This window comes from Pipistrellus hanaki (genome assembly GCF_964339955.1).
Source record: "Pipistrellus hanaki genome assembly, chromosome: 17".
Classification (NCBI taxonomy): Eukaryota; Metazoa; Chordata; class Mammalia; order Chiroptera; family Vespertilionidae; genus Pipistrellus; species Pipistrellus hanaki.
Genome location: NC_140519.1, coordinates 44,265,360 through 44,283,250, shown reverse-complemented (window position 1 = coordinate 44,283,250; position 17,891 = coordinate 44,265,360). Strand labels below are relative to the sequence as shown.

General features: G+C 38.2%; 1 protein-coding gene across 2 annotated transcripts in view; it reads right to left on the bottom strand.

Moving 5' to 3' along the window:
- SNTG1 (syntrophin gamma 1) overlaps window positions 1-17,891 on the bottom strand; it is a gene marked incomplete at its 3' end in the record, with an annotated part of 103,739 nt that overhangs the window by 3,344 nt on the left and 82,504 nt on the right. For both annotated transcript variants that reach the window (XM_084864728.1, XM_084864729.1), the window contains 5 exons: window positions 13,808-13,846; window positions 8,172-8,288; window positions 6,804-6,875; window positions 3,956-4,108; window positions 924-1,016 (listed from right to left, as the gene is read on the bottom strand). In XM_084864728.1, coding sequence (XP_084720854.1) covers window positions 924-1,016; window positions 3,956-4,108; window positions 6,804-6,875; window positions 8,172-8,288; window positions 13,808-13,846 — 474 coding nt within the window. The remainder of the gene's footprint in view (window positions 1-923; window positions 1,017-3,955; window positions 4,109-6,803; window positions 6,876-8,171; window positions 8,289-13,807; window positions 13,847-17,891) is intronic.

The window sequence follows — 17,891 nt, the reverse complement described above, 5'->3', positions numbered from 1 at the left end:
TGCTGGCTCCAGTTGGCCGGGGTGTGAAGCCAGGGGAAGGAAGGCCTGTCCTTGCACGAATATTGTGCAACAGGCCTCTAGAATTATTTATAATTTTCTTATTAGTAGAGGATTGCCATTAAGTCCTTAAAATGAGTGAGAAGGAATGCATCAGTGTGTTGACTCTTTGATATAGAGGGAAGTGGGGTGGAGCTAAGGAATTTATATGTCCTATGGGAAGAAGAAGAATGGCTTATGTGGAGATCAGAGCCCCAAGTCAGAGTCTGCAGCAGTGAGGCCAGTTCTGGGAGGAGATTAGCGGTGGGGAGGGCTGAGTTTATCTTGAAGAGCTCTGAGATGCGCCTGGCTCAGAAAATGCCCCTCATCATTCAGTACACGTCTCTGCCAGAGACACAACCTCTGTGGAAAGGGCATACAGTCAGACAGCACAAAACCTTTTTAAGTATTTACAAGGATTATACTCCTCAGCTAGAAACTTCACACTCAAATTCCCCCATTCTACTGGTATAAGTCTAACATTTTACCTATAAAGATAAAAATATATTTTCCCCATTTTGATATTAGAGATGTTGCTAAAGAAAAATAATCAAAGGAATATTTTGATAAAAAATGTTTTTGAGGAGGAAAACTTTTCCTCAACATAAGGCCATAGCTTCAGTAAAAGAGAAAAAAAAAAGAATACATATATACATATTCAGTTTATATAGTTCTAAAGTTGTGTGCCAACCCATTTGTTTCATTCCAATTTTAAACTTTTGTTTTCTATAAAGATTAAAGCACAATTTAACTTTTATTAACAAAACTGAGAATCTTATATTTGACATAAGATAATTAAAATGCTGACAGGAGTTCAAAGTTATTTCAATTATTCTTAAACTAAAATGTCTGCAGAACATTTCTCAGAGCTGACCCAAACTCATTACCTTTGTCGAAGCATCAAAGCAGATAAATCCTGTGCTAAAGTCGATCGTGAGTCCCATCAGATGACTTTCTAATACACATGCATATGTCTTGCACTAGATGGAACAGAAAACACTGTTACTTTTTGTGCGATAGATCCAAGATCAGTATTAATAGCTAATAGTTACCAAACACTGTGAAAGCTTCTGTAATGTGTTCTGATAGCTAATATTTTCAGCAGTAATTGTGTAAGGAAGACAGTATTATCAACATTATAATGTTAATAATAATAATAAAAGAATCTGCCCTAACCGAGTTGGCTCAGTGGATAGAGTGTCGGCCTGCTCACTGAAGGGTCCTGGGTTTGATTCCAGTAAAGAGCACGTACCTTGTTTTCGGCACATCCCCAGAGGGGGGCGTGCAGGAGGCAGCTGATTGATGTTTCTCTCTCATCATTTCTAACTCTCTATCCCTCTCCTTTCCTCTCTGTAAATAAATAAATAAATAAATAAATAAATAAATAAATAAATAAATAAATAATTTTTTTTAAAAAAAGAATCCAAGTGATTTTTGACCTGCCGCAGGGTATGCAGGACCAAGTTTCCAATCTTTTTTAAAGGATTGTTTTTATCATGTACCACACCGACTCTTTTTACTGTATTTGCAATAAAACTGGAACAAACATTTTTAGGTGTAGGCAAGATTAAGTTGTCATGTCCTTCAGCTAACTACCCCTGTATTTTCATTGAGCCAAAAGTGGATTATTAAAGACTAAGGTGTTAAATTCTTGGTATATTTATTTTATACAAGTTATTTAAAGAGAATTTTCAGGCACACAAACGCAGATTCTGTAACCAAGGCAGAAACAACAGTGAAAAAATATATTGGCCTTCAACAGTCTCTTTCTGTTCACCCATGTGACACAAACTATTTCCCAAAGATATTTACCACTCACCTATTATTTGTATAAACAGATTGATTCTTCAGAAATCAACAATTGGTGACTTTTCAAATTGAGAGACTAAATTATAATTTCACTTATATAAAAAAATTTTGGAAAGATAAATAAAATTGAGATACTGAAATACAAGAATAGCATATATGAAATAAAAACTTAGGGTTATATGCAACTGGGTACCTTTTTATGTCTATAGTCCAGTTTCATTTGCATTCAGTTGCAAACTTTAGTGGGAATTAAAATTAAAAAATACTTGTATTAAACAAGATGAAAGAAAAGGAAGTAGAGAAATCTGTCTTAAGCCTTACATTATATCAGGTTTTGTAATACTGTGTATAAAAGTCCATTAAATTAATCACATCTCACTATAATAATAGATAAATGCATTTGCCTTCACAAAAAAGCTATATTCTATATTCCTAAATTTAAGTCTAATTTACATAGGAAAGTTGTAACTTATGCCAAGTTATTCATTTGGAATTAAGTTTTGGTGGATTAGAAAACAAACTTAAGTTCATTTTGGGTGTGATTTTATTGGTTTACCACTTGAACATAATCTTTGCTCAGATCCATCCACTACTACTTTGTTAATACTACTAGGAACATTAAGTAAAGTTCAAAGCCATTTGTTTCCTTTAATTTAGACATAATTGTTTGGTACTTTCCAGTACTATCATTTAAAAAGAATATGTGAGGAGGAAACATTAAATATTATGGAACATTAACTTTACTTCTTTAAGCTCAGAATTACTAATTAAATTACATTGTCTCAATAATTATTATGTTAGAAATGACATAAGATATAAATAGATGTAATACAAATTGAGAAATATGAAATTTAATTCTATCCAGTTAAATTGTTAAGACAACATTTCTCAGTTATTTAAATGCTTTTAAATATAGGCGGATCCGCAAAGCTACTAGAGAATGTCAACTGATAAGTGAAACAAGTGAAATAGGAGTCTCTCCTTGTCCTCTTCCCTGAATTGTCATCCTGGTGCAACTTGATGTCCTAACGATAGGATTGTAGTCAGGAGAAAAAAAAATTAATATATGTTACAAATCTGTTTAACATATTGAAAAAAATATGCATCTAAGTCTCTTATTGTAGACAAGCATTCCAGAATTATTCAAGGCTTTATTATCTTCATCAGGTATCTATTTCCAAAGTAACTATTTACTTTCGTGTTTATTCGTGTCCAGGTTCTGAATGTGACAACTGCACGGTAACTACATTTTGCCATACATCTCCGGTGGCTGTGAGAGGCAGGCCCAATATTTCATAGCCTGTTCCACCTCACGGTTCTATAAATTGGAGAGGCTGAAGGATCTAGGAAGTTTGATCTAGATATAACGTCATGCTTAAGAAATAACATTTATTAATAGGCATCTGTTGAATACTTGTGATGTACAACATGCATTGTACATCATTGTACATGTTGGTAGATGGATAGACTATTCCAAGCAAACTATAACTCAGCGTGAGCAATGTCAAGCACACTTCACTCCGCTATGAGACGGTGAGCAGAGCTCAGGAAATAATATTGGTGACAAAATCAAGTCATACTGAACAGCACTCCTGTGCAAGGAGTAGTGGTAGTCAGGGGGCAGGGTAGACTGGAAATCAGCAGAATCTTCACAGATGAGATGACCTATGAAGAAAGTTTCAAAGACTGGGTAGAAAGGAAGCAAAGGCTTTCTAGCAAGAAAAAGCATTGTGAGTGAACGGAGCCATTTGGCTGAAAATGAGGTGGTCATGATTGCAGAACAGGAAGCAGTCTTGTGAAGTATAATTAAAATCAGAGCGTGTTCATTTTAGGTTTAAAGTGGAACGGATTCTAATTAAAATGTCCAATGTATTTTTGATGAGTGATAGGAAATAGCCTCGAGAGATCCAATTGTAGAGAAATTAAAAATGTGTTTTCAGAGCTGCGCTACTATTCGTTCAATCACAATGGCTGATTACCGAACGTGTTTGAGAAGGAGGTCAAGATTCCCAAAATGGTGCTGTTGTGCTCATTTGAATTTCTATGAGAACTCGAAGCTGGTGGGCATGCGTCTCCGTGTCCCAGATCCCAACATTCCGCAGACTCTCACCTGGATCCGTTCCACTTCCAGAAACGTGGCTGTTTGAAAGGCTCGCTCCCACTGGGCAAGGTCACAGTCTGACTCCACGGAGAAGTAGAGGTCCTCCCCGGCCTCGGACTGCACAGTGAAACAGTGCTTCCGCTGGTCCAGGAGGTCACTGTCCTGATGGAAACCTGGAGTTACCCGGGCTGGCAAACATCAATTCAGATTGCTAACATGCTCGTACCTTCCTTCAGTGTCTACGAATGCGCGATTGGAGATGCCAGTCAGAAAGATTATGCTCTACCGCACATGTGTCAAACACACGGCCCGCGGGCCAAATCCAGTCCGCCAGGCCTTGCAATGTGGCCCGCACCGCGCTGTCATCACTGCACTCCACTGTCAGTTTATGACATTGTCAGTTTATGACTGTTCAGTAAACCATTCGGCCCGCGATTTAGGCTGGATTTTAGATTTTGGCCCCTTCTCTGATTGAGTTCGACACCCCTACTCTACCGTATCACTAAGCCTTCATGAAACATGACCACTGCACAGAAGGAGACTGAACTTGGGGTGATGAGCATACAAGGACTTACACAGATGATGGATTATCCTATTGCACACTTGGAAGCCCCTGGCTTGCTCCTCCTACACCCTCCCAATCCTATCTCAGCTCTGGAGCTAGAAAGGCAAAAGCTTCACCCCTCATGCTTGCAATCCTTCCGTGGCTCTCCTCTGTTCCTTCTCATGTTATTTTATCTGCTCTCCACCGCACAGACACCACCACCAACCTCATGCCAAAGTGGATATGCAGAGATGGCCAACAGACATGTGGAAAAATGCCCAGCGGTGCCAGTCAGCAGAGAGATGCCAATAAAAGCTACAATGTGCTATCCCCTCACAGCTGCCAGAGAGCCTACCATCAAATCCACAAACAAGTGCTGGCGAGGATGTGGGAAAAGAGAACCCAGCACTCTGCTGGCGGGAGTGCAGACCACTGTAGCCACTGTGGGAAACAGCATGGAGTGTCCTCAAAAAATGAAAAGCGGAACAACCTCTTGGCCCAGCAATCCAACTTCTGGGAATATGTTCTAAGAACCCCAAAATGCCATTCAGAAAGAATATACGCACCCCTATGTTCATAGCAGCGTTATTTACAATAGCTAAGATCTGGAAACAGCCCAAGTGCCCATCGGTAGATGGTGGGTAAAACAGCTGTGGTACATTTACACCATGGAGTACTACGCAGCTGTAGAAAAGGAGGGTATTTTCTGCTTTGCAAAGACGTAGATGGACCTGTTGAATATTGTGCTGAGTGAAATAAGCCAGTCAGAGAAAGACAAGTATTACATGGCCTCACTTACATGTGGAATCTAATTATCATAATTAACTGATGAAAAAAGCAGGTCCAGAGACTTGGTTATGTGGAACAGATTGACATATCTCAGGGTGGGAGGAAATGGGAAGGGATTAATTAAATAACTTATATACATATATGTATATCCAATGGTCACAGGCATTAGTCTGGTGAAGGCCTATTCTGGGCAGAGGCTGAGAGGAAGAGGGTAAACGGAGTGGGGGAGTGGAGAGATTGGGGGACATCTGTAATACTATCAACGATAACCCTCCCCCCCAAAAAAAAAGAGAAGAGAGAAAGCAATCTTATTAGTCATTGTGGTAATTATTTTTATTAAGGGAAATTGAGTACGATCTCTCTTTTTCTTCAGATACCAGTACATCTTTTAGAAGTTTCCAGAACTTTTTTCTTATTAACAATAAATTCAAGCATATCAGAGTTGTTCTACCATTAATCCCACAATAAAACTAAAACCATGCACAGTGATGATCAAACAATGACCTATATTTTTATTTAGCTTTTGTGCTATTGTAAATGTCGGCTTTCATTTGGAATTATTCAGTAGGGGGAAATTTTATGAATGCTTTTGAGGTAATCATGTTTCTTCGTCTCTGCCTTCCGACACATTTGATACATTTCATTGTGTTGTAAATGTTCCAGCATTTTCTAATCTACTGCGTCTTTAACTGGAAGAGAAATAATTGACATGAAGCACAGGGAACTCAGTTCTCCTTGATTACACAAACAAGGTCAACCTTAACAAGCCTACTTGTTAAGTAGAAACTGAAGATAGAAACTAAAGATAGTCTATTATTTAGCTTTTATAAGTATTCCCATTTCCTTTATTAAAAATGGCTGCAGAAACCCTTTGAAATTATGAAGAATTATGGATGATTTGCTATCACAGCAAATTTATGAATAGTACAGAAATTTAAATAAAAAGTAATTGTATATTGTTTTGCATACTCAGAGAGATAACCTAACCCTGATAATTAAAAAACACCCCCCACACAAATTAGCTTGCTTTGCACATGCCTTTATATTTTCTACATTTTTCTAAAACAAATATACCCAAATGTTTCTCTCTTATATTTTACTCAGCCAAAAACAATGACAGTAACAGATGTTTAAGTTCAGGCTATTTCCAATTGCACTTTCTCCTTCTTCCTCAGTGGATTTCTGCCAAGCTCCTCCTTGTTTTTCAGAAACGGAAAAACCTGCTTAACAATTATTTAAGCCAATTTGAGGGTGCCCACACACCTCTCTGCATTCTATTGTATACACAGCGTTAACCGCTGATAGCTCAATTTTTTTAAAAATAAACTGTGTTTCAATAAACATCGCCTTTATTATTATTCAAAGTCCTATGGACACATTTTTGGACACCCTACCTATAATTTATCTGCCTGTGTCTTCTGTTTTCTGTTATAATCATGCATCATTGCTTTTCAGACTCACTTATGAGCTAAACCACTGTCTGTCTGAGGGAAAATTAACATTTTTACTACCGATTGATCATACCTTGAGAATCTTGCACATGATCTCATAAACGGAAAATGTTTTCTCTGCGCGGGTCCAATCCCACGTTGTCACCTTTAAAAGATGAGAAAGGAATGTGCCATTTGTCTTAGAAAGACAGTTCCCATTCCCTCGTTAAGTTATTTACATAGTATGGGGCTTAGAGGAACCTGTCACAGGGGTCGGCAAACTGTGGCTCGCGAGCCACATGCGGCTCTTTGGCCCCTTGAGTGTGGCTCTTCCACAAAATACCACGGCCTGGGCGAGTCAATTTTGAAGAAGTTGAAGTTTAAAAAATGTGGCTCTCCAAAGAAATGTCAATCGTTGTGCTGTGGATGTTTGGCTCTGTGGGCTCATGAGTTTGCCGACCACTGGCTAGAGAGTCTCTCGGTTGTAACTCTTATAGGTGTTCATGTAGAATGCTGTGGTTCCCTCTCTTCTCAGCCCTATTACTATTTGTTTTCCTCTTTCAGCAAACATCTCATGTTATATGCAACGATCTCAACGTGCCCAGTATCTTTCCATATTTTAAATATGTGTATTCTTTACAGATCAATAATAAGTATTTACCTTTCACACCCCCTTTTTTTTTTTTTAAGTTTACCAATGATTACCTACAAAGAGGAATACCAGATAGCAACACGGATTTGAATTTTCAAAACAAGACATAATTTATATTAGTCGTCATTCCAAGCTGTGAACACCTTAGAAAATTATGAAGGTACAAACACGAAGGTGAAATTGTTTCACTTACTGAAGTGTAAACCACACACCTATACTTCCAATCACAGGAAATCATTCAGAGTAGTAATATAGTAAAGGATATACATATGAATTGCTTTTCTCTCTGCCTCCCTGGTGTTATTAACTTCATATACACAGAGATATTCAAAATAGCAGCAAGTCAGACTTGATATTCCAAGACCCTCTTCATTATTAGACCTGTAAGTGGTCTGACATTTGATATTTATATCCAATAAATATTTATTGAGAATGACAATTATGGAAGGTATCTGTTTCAAAAGCAAGATATTAGGTGCAAGAGATACCCATACATATTTAATAAAAAGCCCGATGACTAGCATAGAGGATATAAAAAATACTGCTGATTTGATGTAGACAGACTTGTGCCCCATAAACACAAGTGCCTAAATAGAAAAGACTTCTAGATTTCTCAAGGGTTATAAAGTAATGTTTAATGACAGAATGCATATAGATAGCAAGACATACTCAAAAACATTTGGGCGTTGTTCTATTTTTGTTCTGTAGGTGATTTTCAAAAAATATTGGCCACTTGCTATTTTTAGTGTTAAGTCGATATCACTCTGCTGTGATCGCATAGGACAATAAGTATTGGACAAAAACACTCACTGGAGGTGACAGGAACTTGTAAAGACACGAACCCCTCAGGGCTAGAAATATTGGCGAGTACACCGACTCCTGAAGGGGGTCCTGCTCCCGGGCCTCGCACCAACCCATGTAGACTATCTGGAAGGAAAGGGAACGTAATTACTTTTTTTTTTAAAGCCTCAGATTAGAGGCATTCTGTGCATTTTTATACCTTAATGCTCTAATGAAAGTATCAAGTTTACTGATGCAAATGTACACGAACCAGATTTGCCTTCAATAAGACTATGCAAACCACTAACAAAGATTTGCAAGTGTTTATTTTTTACGTAATCCAACCTGGCATGCCTTATATCTCTCACTTTCTACCAGTCACACTATGAGAATATTTGTTTGTAATAGAATTCATTGACTTACACCATCTGTTTACCGGTTAGTTACATCTTGCTATCTGGGAAAGTGATCCCAGGATAAAACAATCAGGTGGTAACGAAGTAAACCAAAGAGAGACACCCGGTGTTATCACCGCTCATGTGGTGGGCCGCATCTCCCCTGCGTCTTTCTTGCTTTAGTCACTGGTCTAAGATGACTAAAGGCTGTTCAAGCATTATTCATATGTCAAATGGCACTGGCAACCACTATTGCTTCTAGCTCTTAAATGTAAGTGGATCAATTTCCAAAAGAAAATTAAATGGTTGCTTCTCTTTTCGTCATTTCATTGAGGTGAAGGTGAAGCATGTACATAAGCATTTATTAAACGAATATTTTACATTCTTGAAAACATATTCAGAGGCCATTTTACTTACCTCTGACCACAGCCTACATGATAGAGGTACCTGGGAGAATATATTTTCTACATCAGGTAACTTACTTTGGTTTTAGTGTTGGCAGAATGCTCTTTCCTGCTTCAAGACTTTCTTTTTCTTTTCTTTTTTTATACTCTTTTAAAAATATGATGCTATTTGATTAAGTATCTACCTGGCCATATAAGCAATTAGAAAATAACCAATTACTATAGCTGGTTGTTCTAATATTATTACTAACCAGTGAAGATCAAGATCAGTTCATAAAGCAATAAATGTTTTATCACTATGTTGTATACCTGAAACTAAAATAATATTGAGTATATTAACTGTAATTGAAAAATAACTTGTAAAAAATAAATTTAAAGAGTAAAAGAGCAATAAAGTTTACTAGCTGGAAATACAATAAAGGAGGAAAGAAAATGATTAGATTGACTAGAGGAGGCTAGTATAACTTGTCAGACTACTTGAGATAAAAATAAAAGTAGGAGATAATTATTTTTCACTTCCAGTTGTTTTATATTATGTCATCAGACAACACTTACTGAAGTCACGCCAGAAAACAAAACAAAAAATGTTATTTTTCAAATGTGCTTAAATCACTAGATATTTTAGAACATATTAAATAAACCATTACCAGGGGGAAAAATTCATAGCAATATGGTGGTTGATAAAAGTGAATCCAAATGTGAATCAGCTTTTGCCAGAGGGGGACTTTCTAATACAGAAATGGCCATAAAAGATTGAGATGCTTTCTTCAGCCTTGGTTTTGGGGCATAAGGTAAAGTCCTGGGCCCTCCACAGGGGGTGAGCCTTAGGAACATACTCTGGTTTTCAAGTCACAGGTACCTGCTTCCTAACTGCAGTGTTGAGGCAAGTGCTACTTAGCTCTTACAGGAACAAGAGCTCACATCCAGATGATTCAGAAAACGTCCACCTTGAAATGATTCATGATGGTTTATTTTCCTTTTCATTGAATTATTGGGGTGACACTCATAACAAAATTATACAGTGTTCAGGCATTACAACACATCACCTGTACACTGTATTGTGTGGAAGGGAGAGGGAGAGAGAGAGAGAGAGAAAGATCAATGATGAAAGAGAATCATTGATTGGCTGTCTTCTGCAAGTGCCCCATGGCAGACTGAGCTTGCAATCTGGGCATGTGCCCTTGACCAGTTTCAAACTTGGGACCCTTCAGTCCGCAGGCCTATGCTCTATCCACTGAGCCAAACCAGGTAGGGCTAAATTGTACTTCTGATTTTATTTTGCCTAAAATAAAAGTAAGTTCTCTCTGGGGCAAGGTAGCATCATTCCCATCCTCAAGTTATGCCTGTGACTCTTATGTACAATGTCTAGTATTTAACCATTATTTAGAAGCCATATAAGGGGACAACATAAATACAATTCCGAAAACCAAGGAATAAAACAGACAAAGGGAGAGGGAACACACACATAAGAGATTCAGATTTTGGAGGTATCAAACCCAAACATTGAAACTACTACTTAACTCAATATATATTCAAAATTTAGATGACTAGTCCATACATTATAGCAGATAACTGGAAATTGTGAAATAATAAAACATATACATAGAAATGAAAGTGCAATGCAATGTAAGGATTTTTCAGAAGTTTATATACAGCTGAAAAGAGGAGCATGGAATTAAGTGAATTTAACAGTCACTGTATACAAAATCAGCATAAAAATCAACTGCAGTTCCATACTAAAAAGACCATTTTTCTACCTCTTGATATGTATGCACACACACTTATGGCAGGCATGTGTTTGTATACACAGATAATTAGTAGAATTTAAAATGTTACAACTAAAAGCATCTTGGAGTAACAGCTGTTTCTCAAGGCCACAGAAATCTGAAATGCCTACAAGAGGCAAGAGACTAAAATTATATATATATATATATATATATATATATATATATATATATATATATATATATATATATTTACCAAGGAGTTCTGGCTTAGTGGTTCTCTCATCTCACAGCACCCCTGACCTTGCTGTGAGATGAGAGAATTTCATAATTAATCTCAAGTCCCTAAACCAAGGGAGAGGAGACGCGATATCACCCAAATTACCATCATCTCCATGTTCCACCCAAATTACCATCATCTCCATGTTCCACCTGGCCTCTTATTCTTTCACATAGCGACCTCCACGGCATCTAACAAATCTACCTGTCTGCTTTTGATGGAGTTCCCGGGAGGATTCTGACAAAACCATGCCTCTACACATCTGTGGGTGGCCCGAGGTGGTCCCTGGCTGGCCCCACAGTGCACCCGGAGGGCCTTTTCCCACAGTGTCCACTCCGTCACCCCTGGGAGTCTGAGCAGCCTTCCTGTGGACCGGCTCACCCACTTCCTATGGGAATGCACTCTTTTTTCTCCTTCCATTGTTCTTGGCATTCAGTGGACACCACTCCCACAAGGTGGGCCATTCAGCTTAAGGAACAGGCCAGACTATGTCTCCTGACAGCCTTCTTCGACATTATTTGGCATCAAGTTCACCCTCCCCCTCAAACCAGGAGGCCAGCCTGCTTCCTTTTCCTGGGCAAAGCAAACAAAACCACCCCTCCAGGCCTTTCGGGGGGAAATTTCTTTTCTGTTCAGACCCATGGCATTGCAATGTCAGTCGCCCACTATTTAATCAAACGTTTCATCAGGTGATTTTTTTTTTTGAGGGGGGGGGCGGGGAGGAAGGTGGGCAGTTACAAGACTTTTGCTTTGTTAATATTTCTCTAAGAAAACCGCAAGAGAGTGAATTGAAAGGAAAGCTAACCATGGAAGAGAAGGGACAGTGTGAGCTGAATGTACCCGAGGGCTCTGAGACAAGCAGGAGGCCCTCCTCACTGCAGGTGCAGGGCATAGGTGGCGAGGCGTGGACAGCTGAGCCTATTGTCCTGTGTGTATCAGCTGCAGAAAACCCTCTCCGTTCATTCCTCCTGCCAGCTGCTGCCCTGCAAACCACTGCTGAGCCGGCCACTGCCACAGCACAAAGCCCTCCACGGGGGACCACGGCAATCCATCACTCTGATTGGCCACCCCCGAGGCCTGGCTCCAAAGGCTTTTTCTCAAGACGCTGCAATGAGGCAGGCTGGGCCTGTGCCAGGGCCTTCTGCAGAGCGGCAATCAGGAGAGAAAGAAGAGGCGCCGCAGGCAGCGCCTGAAAGCAGGCAGACTGGGCAGCAGGGGCCCAGTGTGTTAACAGGAAGTGGGATGGCGATTGTCCAGCAACCTGGGTCGGTGCGATCTGAAAAGCACTGTTCCTCTTGGATGGATTACTCTGACAAATGAAATGACCCCAGCCCAGTGGTCGGCAAACTCATGAGTCCACAGAGCCAAATAGCAACAGTAAAAGGATTGACATTTCTTTGGAGAGCCACATTTTTTTAAACTTAAACTTCTTCTAACGCCACTTCTTCAAAATAGACTCGCCCAGGCCGTGGTATTTTGTGGAAGAGCCACACTCAAGGGGCCAAAGAACCGTATGTAGCTCGAGAGCCACAGCTTGCTGACCACGGCCCTCGGCCATCCTGACTCACACTTAAAGAGTCACACTAAAGATGTCGGTTGTTTGGCAAAGAGCTATCTCAGAGATAATGGCCTCCCAGTTCTCTGACTATAAAGGCAACGTTTTCAGGTGACTGGTCACCTGGACATTTTTCCTTCTCACGTGAACAAGATGACGTTGGGACTGCTATCTCCCTAATGTTCTGCTCATTGGCGATACAGCAGTGAATTCAATACAATGCAGTAATGTAATTTAGATTCCACTCTGAGTGACTGCATTTCAAAAGAAAAAAAGAAAAAACTAGAATATAGGCTAAAAGAAAGAATAAGCAGTCCCAAGAAAACAGGTGTGTGTGTGTTTTTTAAGAGCACAGGGAAGGGGAGATACAGAGTATTGCAAAGGGTCTGATATTCTAGATGAGATTGTGCAAGGTCTCACAGAGGGAACAGGCTTAACCAAACTGAAAGTCCCCCCTATCTCTGTCTGGAGAAAGAGAATTAGGCAGAGGTGAGGAGACAGAAGGAAGCTAGGTAGTCAGGAATTGGGACCATGAGTGGAGGGGGAAGGAAGTAGAACTGGAACCAGTTACTAAGATAACACAACTGGGCGAGGAAGGAAGAGGGCACGCTGAAGACATGAGCTCAAACATGATGCACCCATGACATGAGTCAAAACACTGAGCTTTCACTTTTCTTACTACTTGAGTTAGTGTTTTTAGTATGTTTATGAAAGTAATACAAAACTTAGTTCTAGCATAATAAAATGGGAAGGGGAATCCATTATTATTTTCTATAATTAACTTATTTTATTTTATAATCAATTATTAGTCTTGTAAGTCAACTAAATTATTTGCTTGATTAATCAGACATTATCTTTATTCTATTTATGCATTAATTTAGACTCATTTGAAATACAGTCAGCAAATTGTGAAAATCCTCTTTAACTTTTAAATTATTTATGTAAAGTACTCCTAACTGTGGGTAAAGTAAAACTATTTCATGTAAATTGCTCTCCGTGCTCTTTGACATTGTATTTAAAGAAATATAATTTGTGTAAAACATAGTGTTCACTTAGTTTACTTAGATAAAAGTTTTTTAATATACTTTTGATTGTTGTTGGTATTACAGACTGCTTTTAATGTGATTAAATAAATAGACATATCACATAATATGAAATAAATCTAATAAGCTATGCATTTTCTCGAAGATAGATAATAATAGTACACATAATTTCCACATTAAATTAAATTTAATCAATATGATCTTCTATAATAGAAACAATGAAAGAAATATATAATTTGACTTTTCAAGTATTTCTCCATCTTACCTGCTGGTTTACAGGGAAGTTCCTGTTGATTTTTTTAATCTGCAATGATAAATAAATAGTAAAAGTAAGAACTAAAAGGTGACACAAGATTGCCTAAGTCTTCTGAGAGTCAATAGTTAGTGAGTAAATATACATTGACACAAGTCATTGCATCAAAAACAGCAATTATGAAAGAAAAAGCATTTTTGCTATCAACATTTTTTCAAATTTCATATGAAAAATCTTAATGAATATTAGGATACCACTTCAAGAGGACCAAACAGACCATCTGTGCAGGAAGTCATACAAAAAAGAAAGGGGAGGCTTCTGTCGGTTTTGAAAAAGCTTCCCATCTAATTCTTTTTTGTTGTTGTGTATGAAAAACCAAATGCCTATGTTTCCACACACTGGTAAATAATTACCTCCCGAGAACAAAAGAGTAATATTCTGTAGTTTGTGTTTTCCCTTTGAAATCATATTATTTCCAATTTGCTTTGACACTCGAGAACAGAGAAAACAGAGTACTTAAGCACTAAAGGATAAGAAAATGTGTCAAAATATTTTTAGTCAGAATCCCATAAAAAGCATAACATTGACTTTCAGACAATGTAGTAAGTGACATTTTATTAGAATTTAAAATAAATCCTCAAAACAAGAATTCCTTCTGACCTAGGTGATGTAAAATACTCTAAGAAGGGAATGAACATGAAGAGGAGACTGAGAAAAATGAGCTTAGGCTACTCAGAGTCACTGTTCAGAATTTGTGTTAGTTAAAGCTAATTGTAATTTCTCATTGCTTTTCTAAGAGAAACACAAAGTGCTAATTCTGTGTGGTATAATCGTACATCAGATTAATGAAGACTATTTTTGTTTATACGTTGTTTTATTGAATTATTTTATTTTTTCCTTTTAAAGTTGTAGATCATGGGAAATTAATGAATACTGTAGACAAAGTTGGAGAATCATCAAATGGCCCATCATAAGACCAGACTTCTTGGCATAAAAGAAAAAAAATGACAAGATTTGTGTGTGATTTCAGCAAGGGAAAAAACATGTCTCTCTCACATGGCAAGAATCACTTCAAAATTGTTTGGTGAGAAATCAGCTAAGGAAATATCTAAAACTACACGTGTCACCAGTGTAGAGAAGGAGACAGAAAGAACAGACCCCCAAACATCTGTTACCCAATCAAACAAAAAGTCTATATTGAATACTTGGTGGAAGTATGCTTTTTTGCGCAATTTCTGTAGCACTGAGACCGTGGAACATGAAGAATTGGCCAGAAAGAAAGAATGAGGTCTAATGGGAAGAGAGGGCTGCTATGAGGCAAGCAAACCCTATTGGATCAAAGGTTGCATGTGAATTGTGTCCCCTAAAGCTGCCTCATGTAGCCTTAGCCAGGTTGGCTCAGTGAATAGGGTGTCGGCCTGCAGACCAAAGGGTCCCAGGTTTGATTCCAATCAAAGGACACATACTTTGGTTGCAGGCTCTTTGCCTGGGCCCTGGTCAGGGCGTGTGCAGGAGGCAACCAATGGATGTGTCTCTCACATCAATGTTTCTTGCTGTCTTTCCCACTCTTCCACTCTCTATAAAATCAATGGAAAAATATCCTTGGGTGAGAATTAAAAACAAACAAACCAATAAAAAGATTAAAAGCTTATTACAGTTAAAAAACTGCCTCATGTTATTATGATTGCATTATCCAGTTAATATCAAAGCAGATGTTTTAGGTTGTGCAAGTGCAAACCAGCTAATATTTGCCAATATCAAGAAAATGTTCAAACATAATTTAACTTTCAGGGAGTAGTTTTCCAAGAGGCAGAGTAGGGTAGCTATTTTACTGAAATGCTTCCTGACGTACACTGCCAATAATAAACTCCAATATGCAAATCACAAACCTATGGTTGTCCAAATATGCATCTAATTCCCAAACTTTCCCTTCCTTTTATCCCTACGTAAGTAACAGACTGCAGCTGTCTGATTTTACCCCGTTACCCATTTTTGGTTGACAACGGCATGGCTCACATTCACATTTTTGTGTCTGAGGAAAAACAGCGCAGAAATGAACAACATGCTAGCCTTGAAAAGCAGATATGAGGATTCAGAAATGTCAGTAGCAATCAAAGAAAAAACCTACTGGAATGACACGCATGCCTGTGAGAAACACATTCTGCAACCTCTAACCACAGGCCTTCATTTATTTTCCATAAATCTCCTTTCTGCGAGGTATTATTTTTTCATGACTTTCAATTCGACTGCAAGATGTATCAAGTCTTTTCAATGTGGCAGATCTAACAGAAATTTATTTTCTTTAGTTTTCACAACCAGCACATCCTGGAAAAAATAATCCATTTGTTCCTCTTGCAAGTCTTTGCCATCTATTGTTTCAGATGTCCATGGATTAAATGTTTTTCACTTCTGAAGATAGATGAGTAAGATATAGAAAGATAGATGAAATATTTGCTGACTGAACTCAAAGGACTGATTAAATGTGTGTTGTGTATGAGTGTGTGTGCAAATCCTGAGGGACTCTGATGACCCCATAAAGATCACAGAGGGTATTGAGTATCTATGCATTTTCTTTAGGATTAATACGTCTTTAGTATCAAGCCCTGTGGTAGATATTGTTGGTTATCTGAATCAAAGGCTATTCACCATCTTCTTTTCTTGATTATATTCTGCTATAAAAGCTAAAGAAGGTGAAGACCAGCCACCTTCACTGCCCTGAGTTCCCTCCTGCTGGGATTGTCACAGGACTGCGTTCAGAAGAATGAGAGACTTCTCATAATGTGGCCATGAAAGGGTTTTTATCTTAGCTTGATAAAAAGGAAGAGATGTAGGTGAAGCTACTTATTCTTACTTACTTTCTTTCTTGGTCTTAACACTGACGTGATGTTCAAAGTGTTGTGGCCGCTGGGTCGCCATGAGGTGGCAAACATAAGACGAAAGCCAACATCCTAAGGGTAGTGGCGGGCAATGACGTGAACAGATAAAAAGATGGGTGCTTGTGGCTTCACAGAACCACTGAAGGAAAGCCAGCAAATGCCACCATCCAGAATTCTTGTCGGTTCAGGACAAAACCCAATTATTAACTCCAGTAGTCCTTAGGGTTTCTCTTATTTGTCATTGAAAACATTCTTAATTGATACACACATATGGGAAAGAGAGTCTATTCTCTTTCACATAATAAAATATGAATTATATATTTGCGGACATATGCAAATTACACATTCTCATTTCAGATAACACCAATTTTCAATGAACCTTTAAGGATAGAAGCACTAAATATCTATCTATCTATCTATCTATCTATCTATCTATCTATCATCTATCTATCACCTATCTATCTACTCTCTCATGCACACACACACACACACACACACACACACATTACATTTCAAATAACACATTTCATTCTAATAAAGAAAATGAATGCATACGATATATATGGAAGAATTTAGACTATCAGAGGAGATTATGCTAGTGTTGTCGCAGTAAATAATGGTTGGAAAAGTGGGATTCATGAAACACTAGCTGAAATGTAGCTTTGCATTTTATCTGCTTCCTCTGTCTCTTAAAGATGATGGAACTGAGACCCACTTCTCTGGCTTATCAAAAATTATATTTACTGAATGGTCTAGACACCATCAGACATTCTGTCCAGTTTCACCAACACCCTGCTATCCAAACAACTCTTTCAAAATCTCAAGTGACAATTTGACAAAACAAAGATGTGCAACCTCACAATAAATAAATCGATCCTGCCATGTACCGGTGGTTCATGGATTAAATCTTTGCATTTAGAATGAAACTGGAGAGACATTAAGAGCAAATTTTTCAGCATCATTGAAAGACCAAAATATTTAAAGTACTCTCTTCATTCAACTCTCACTGTGCCTGAGGTTAATTCAGTGTCTGTTTATGAAAAGCTGAAGTCACATAAGTAGTAAATATGTGCCAACTCTGTTACCACTTTTTAACACTGCAAGGCACCTCTGCAAAAGCATCACTTCAGTTGCCTATGGCTCATCAGATGAGAGAGTGTTTGAAATTATACTTTGGTCTAGTTTCAGGTCTGATACATTGGCAAATATATTTTTACTAA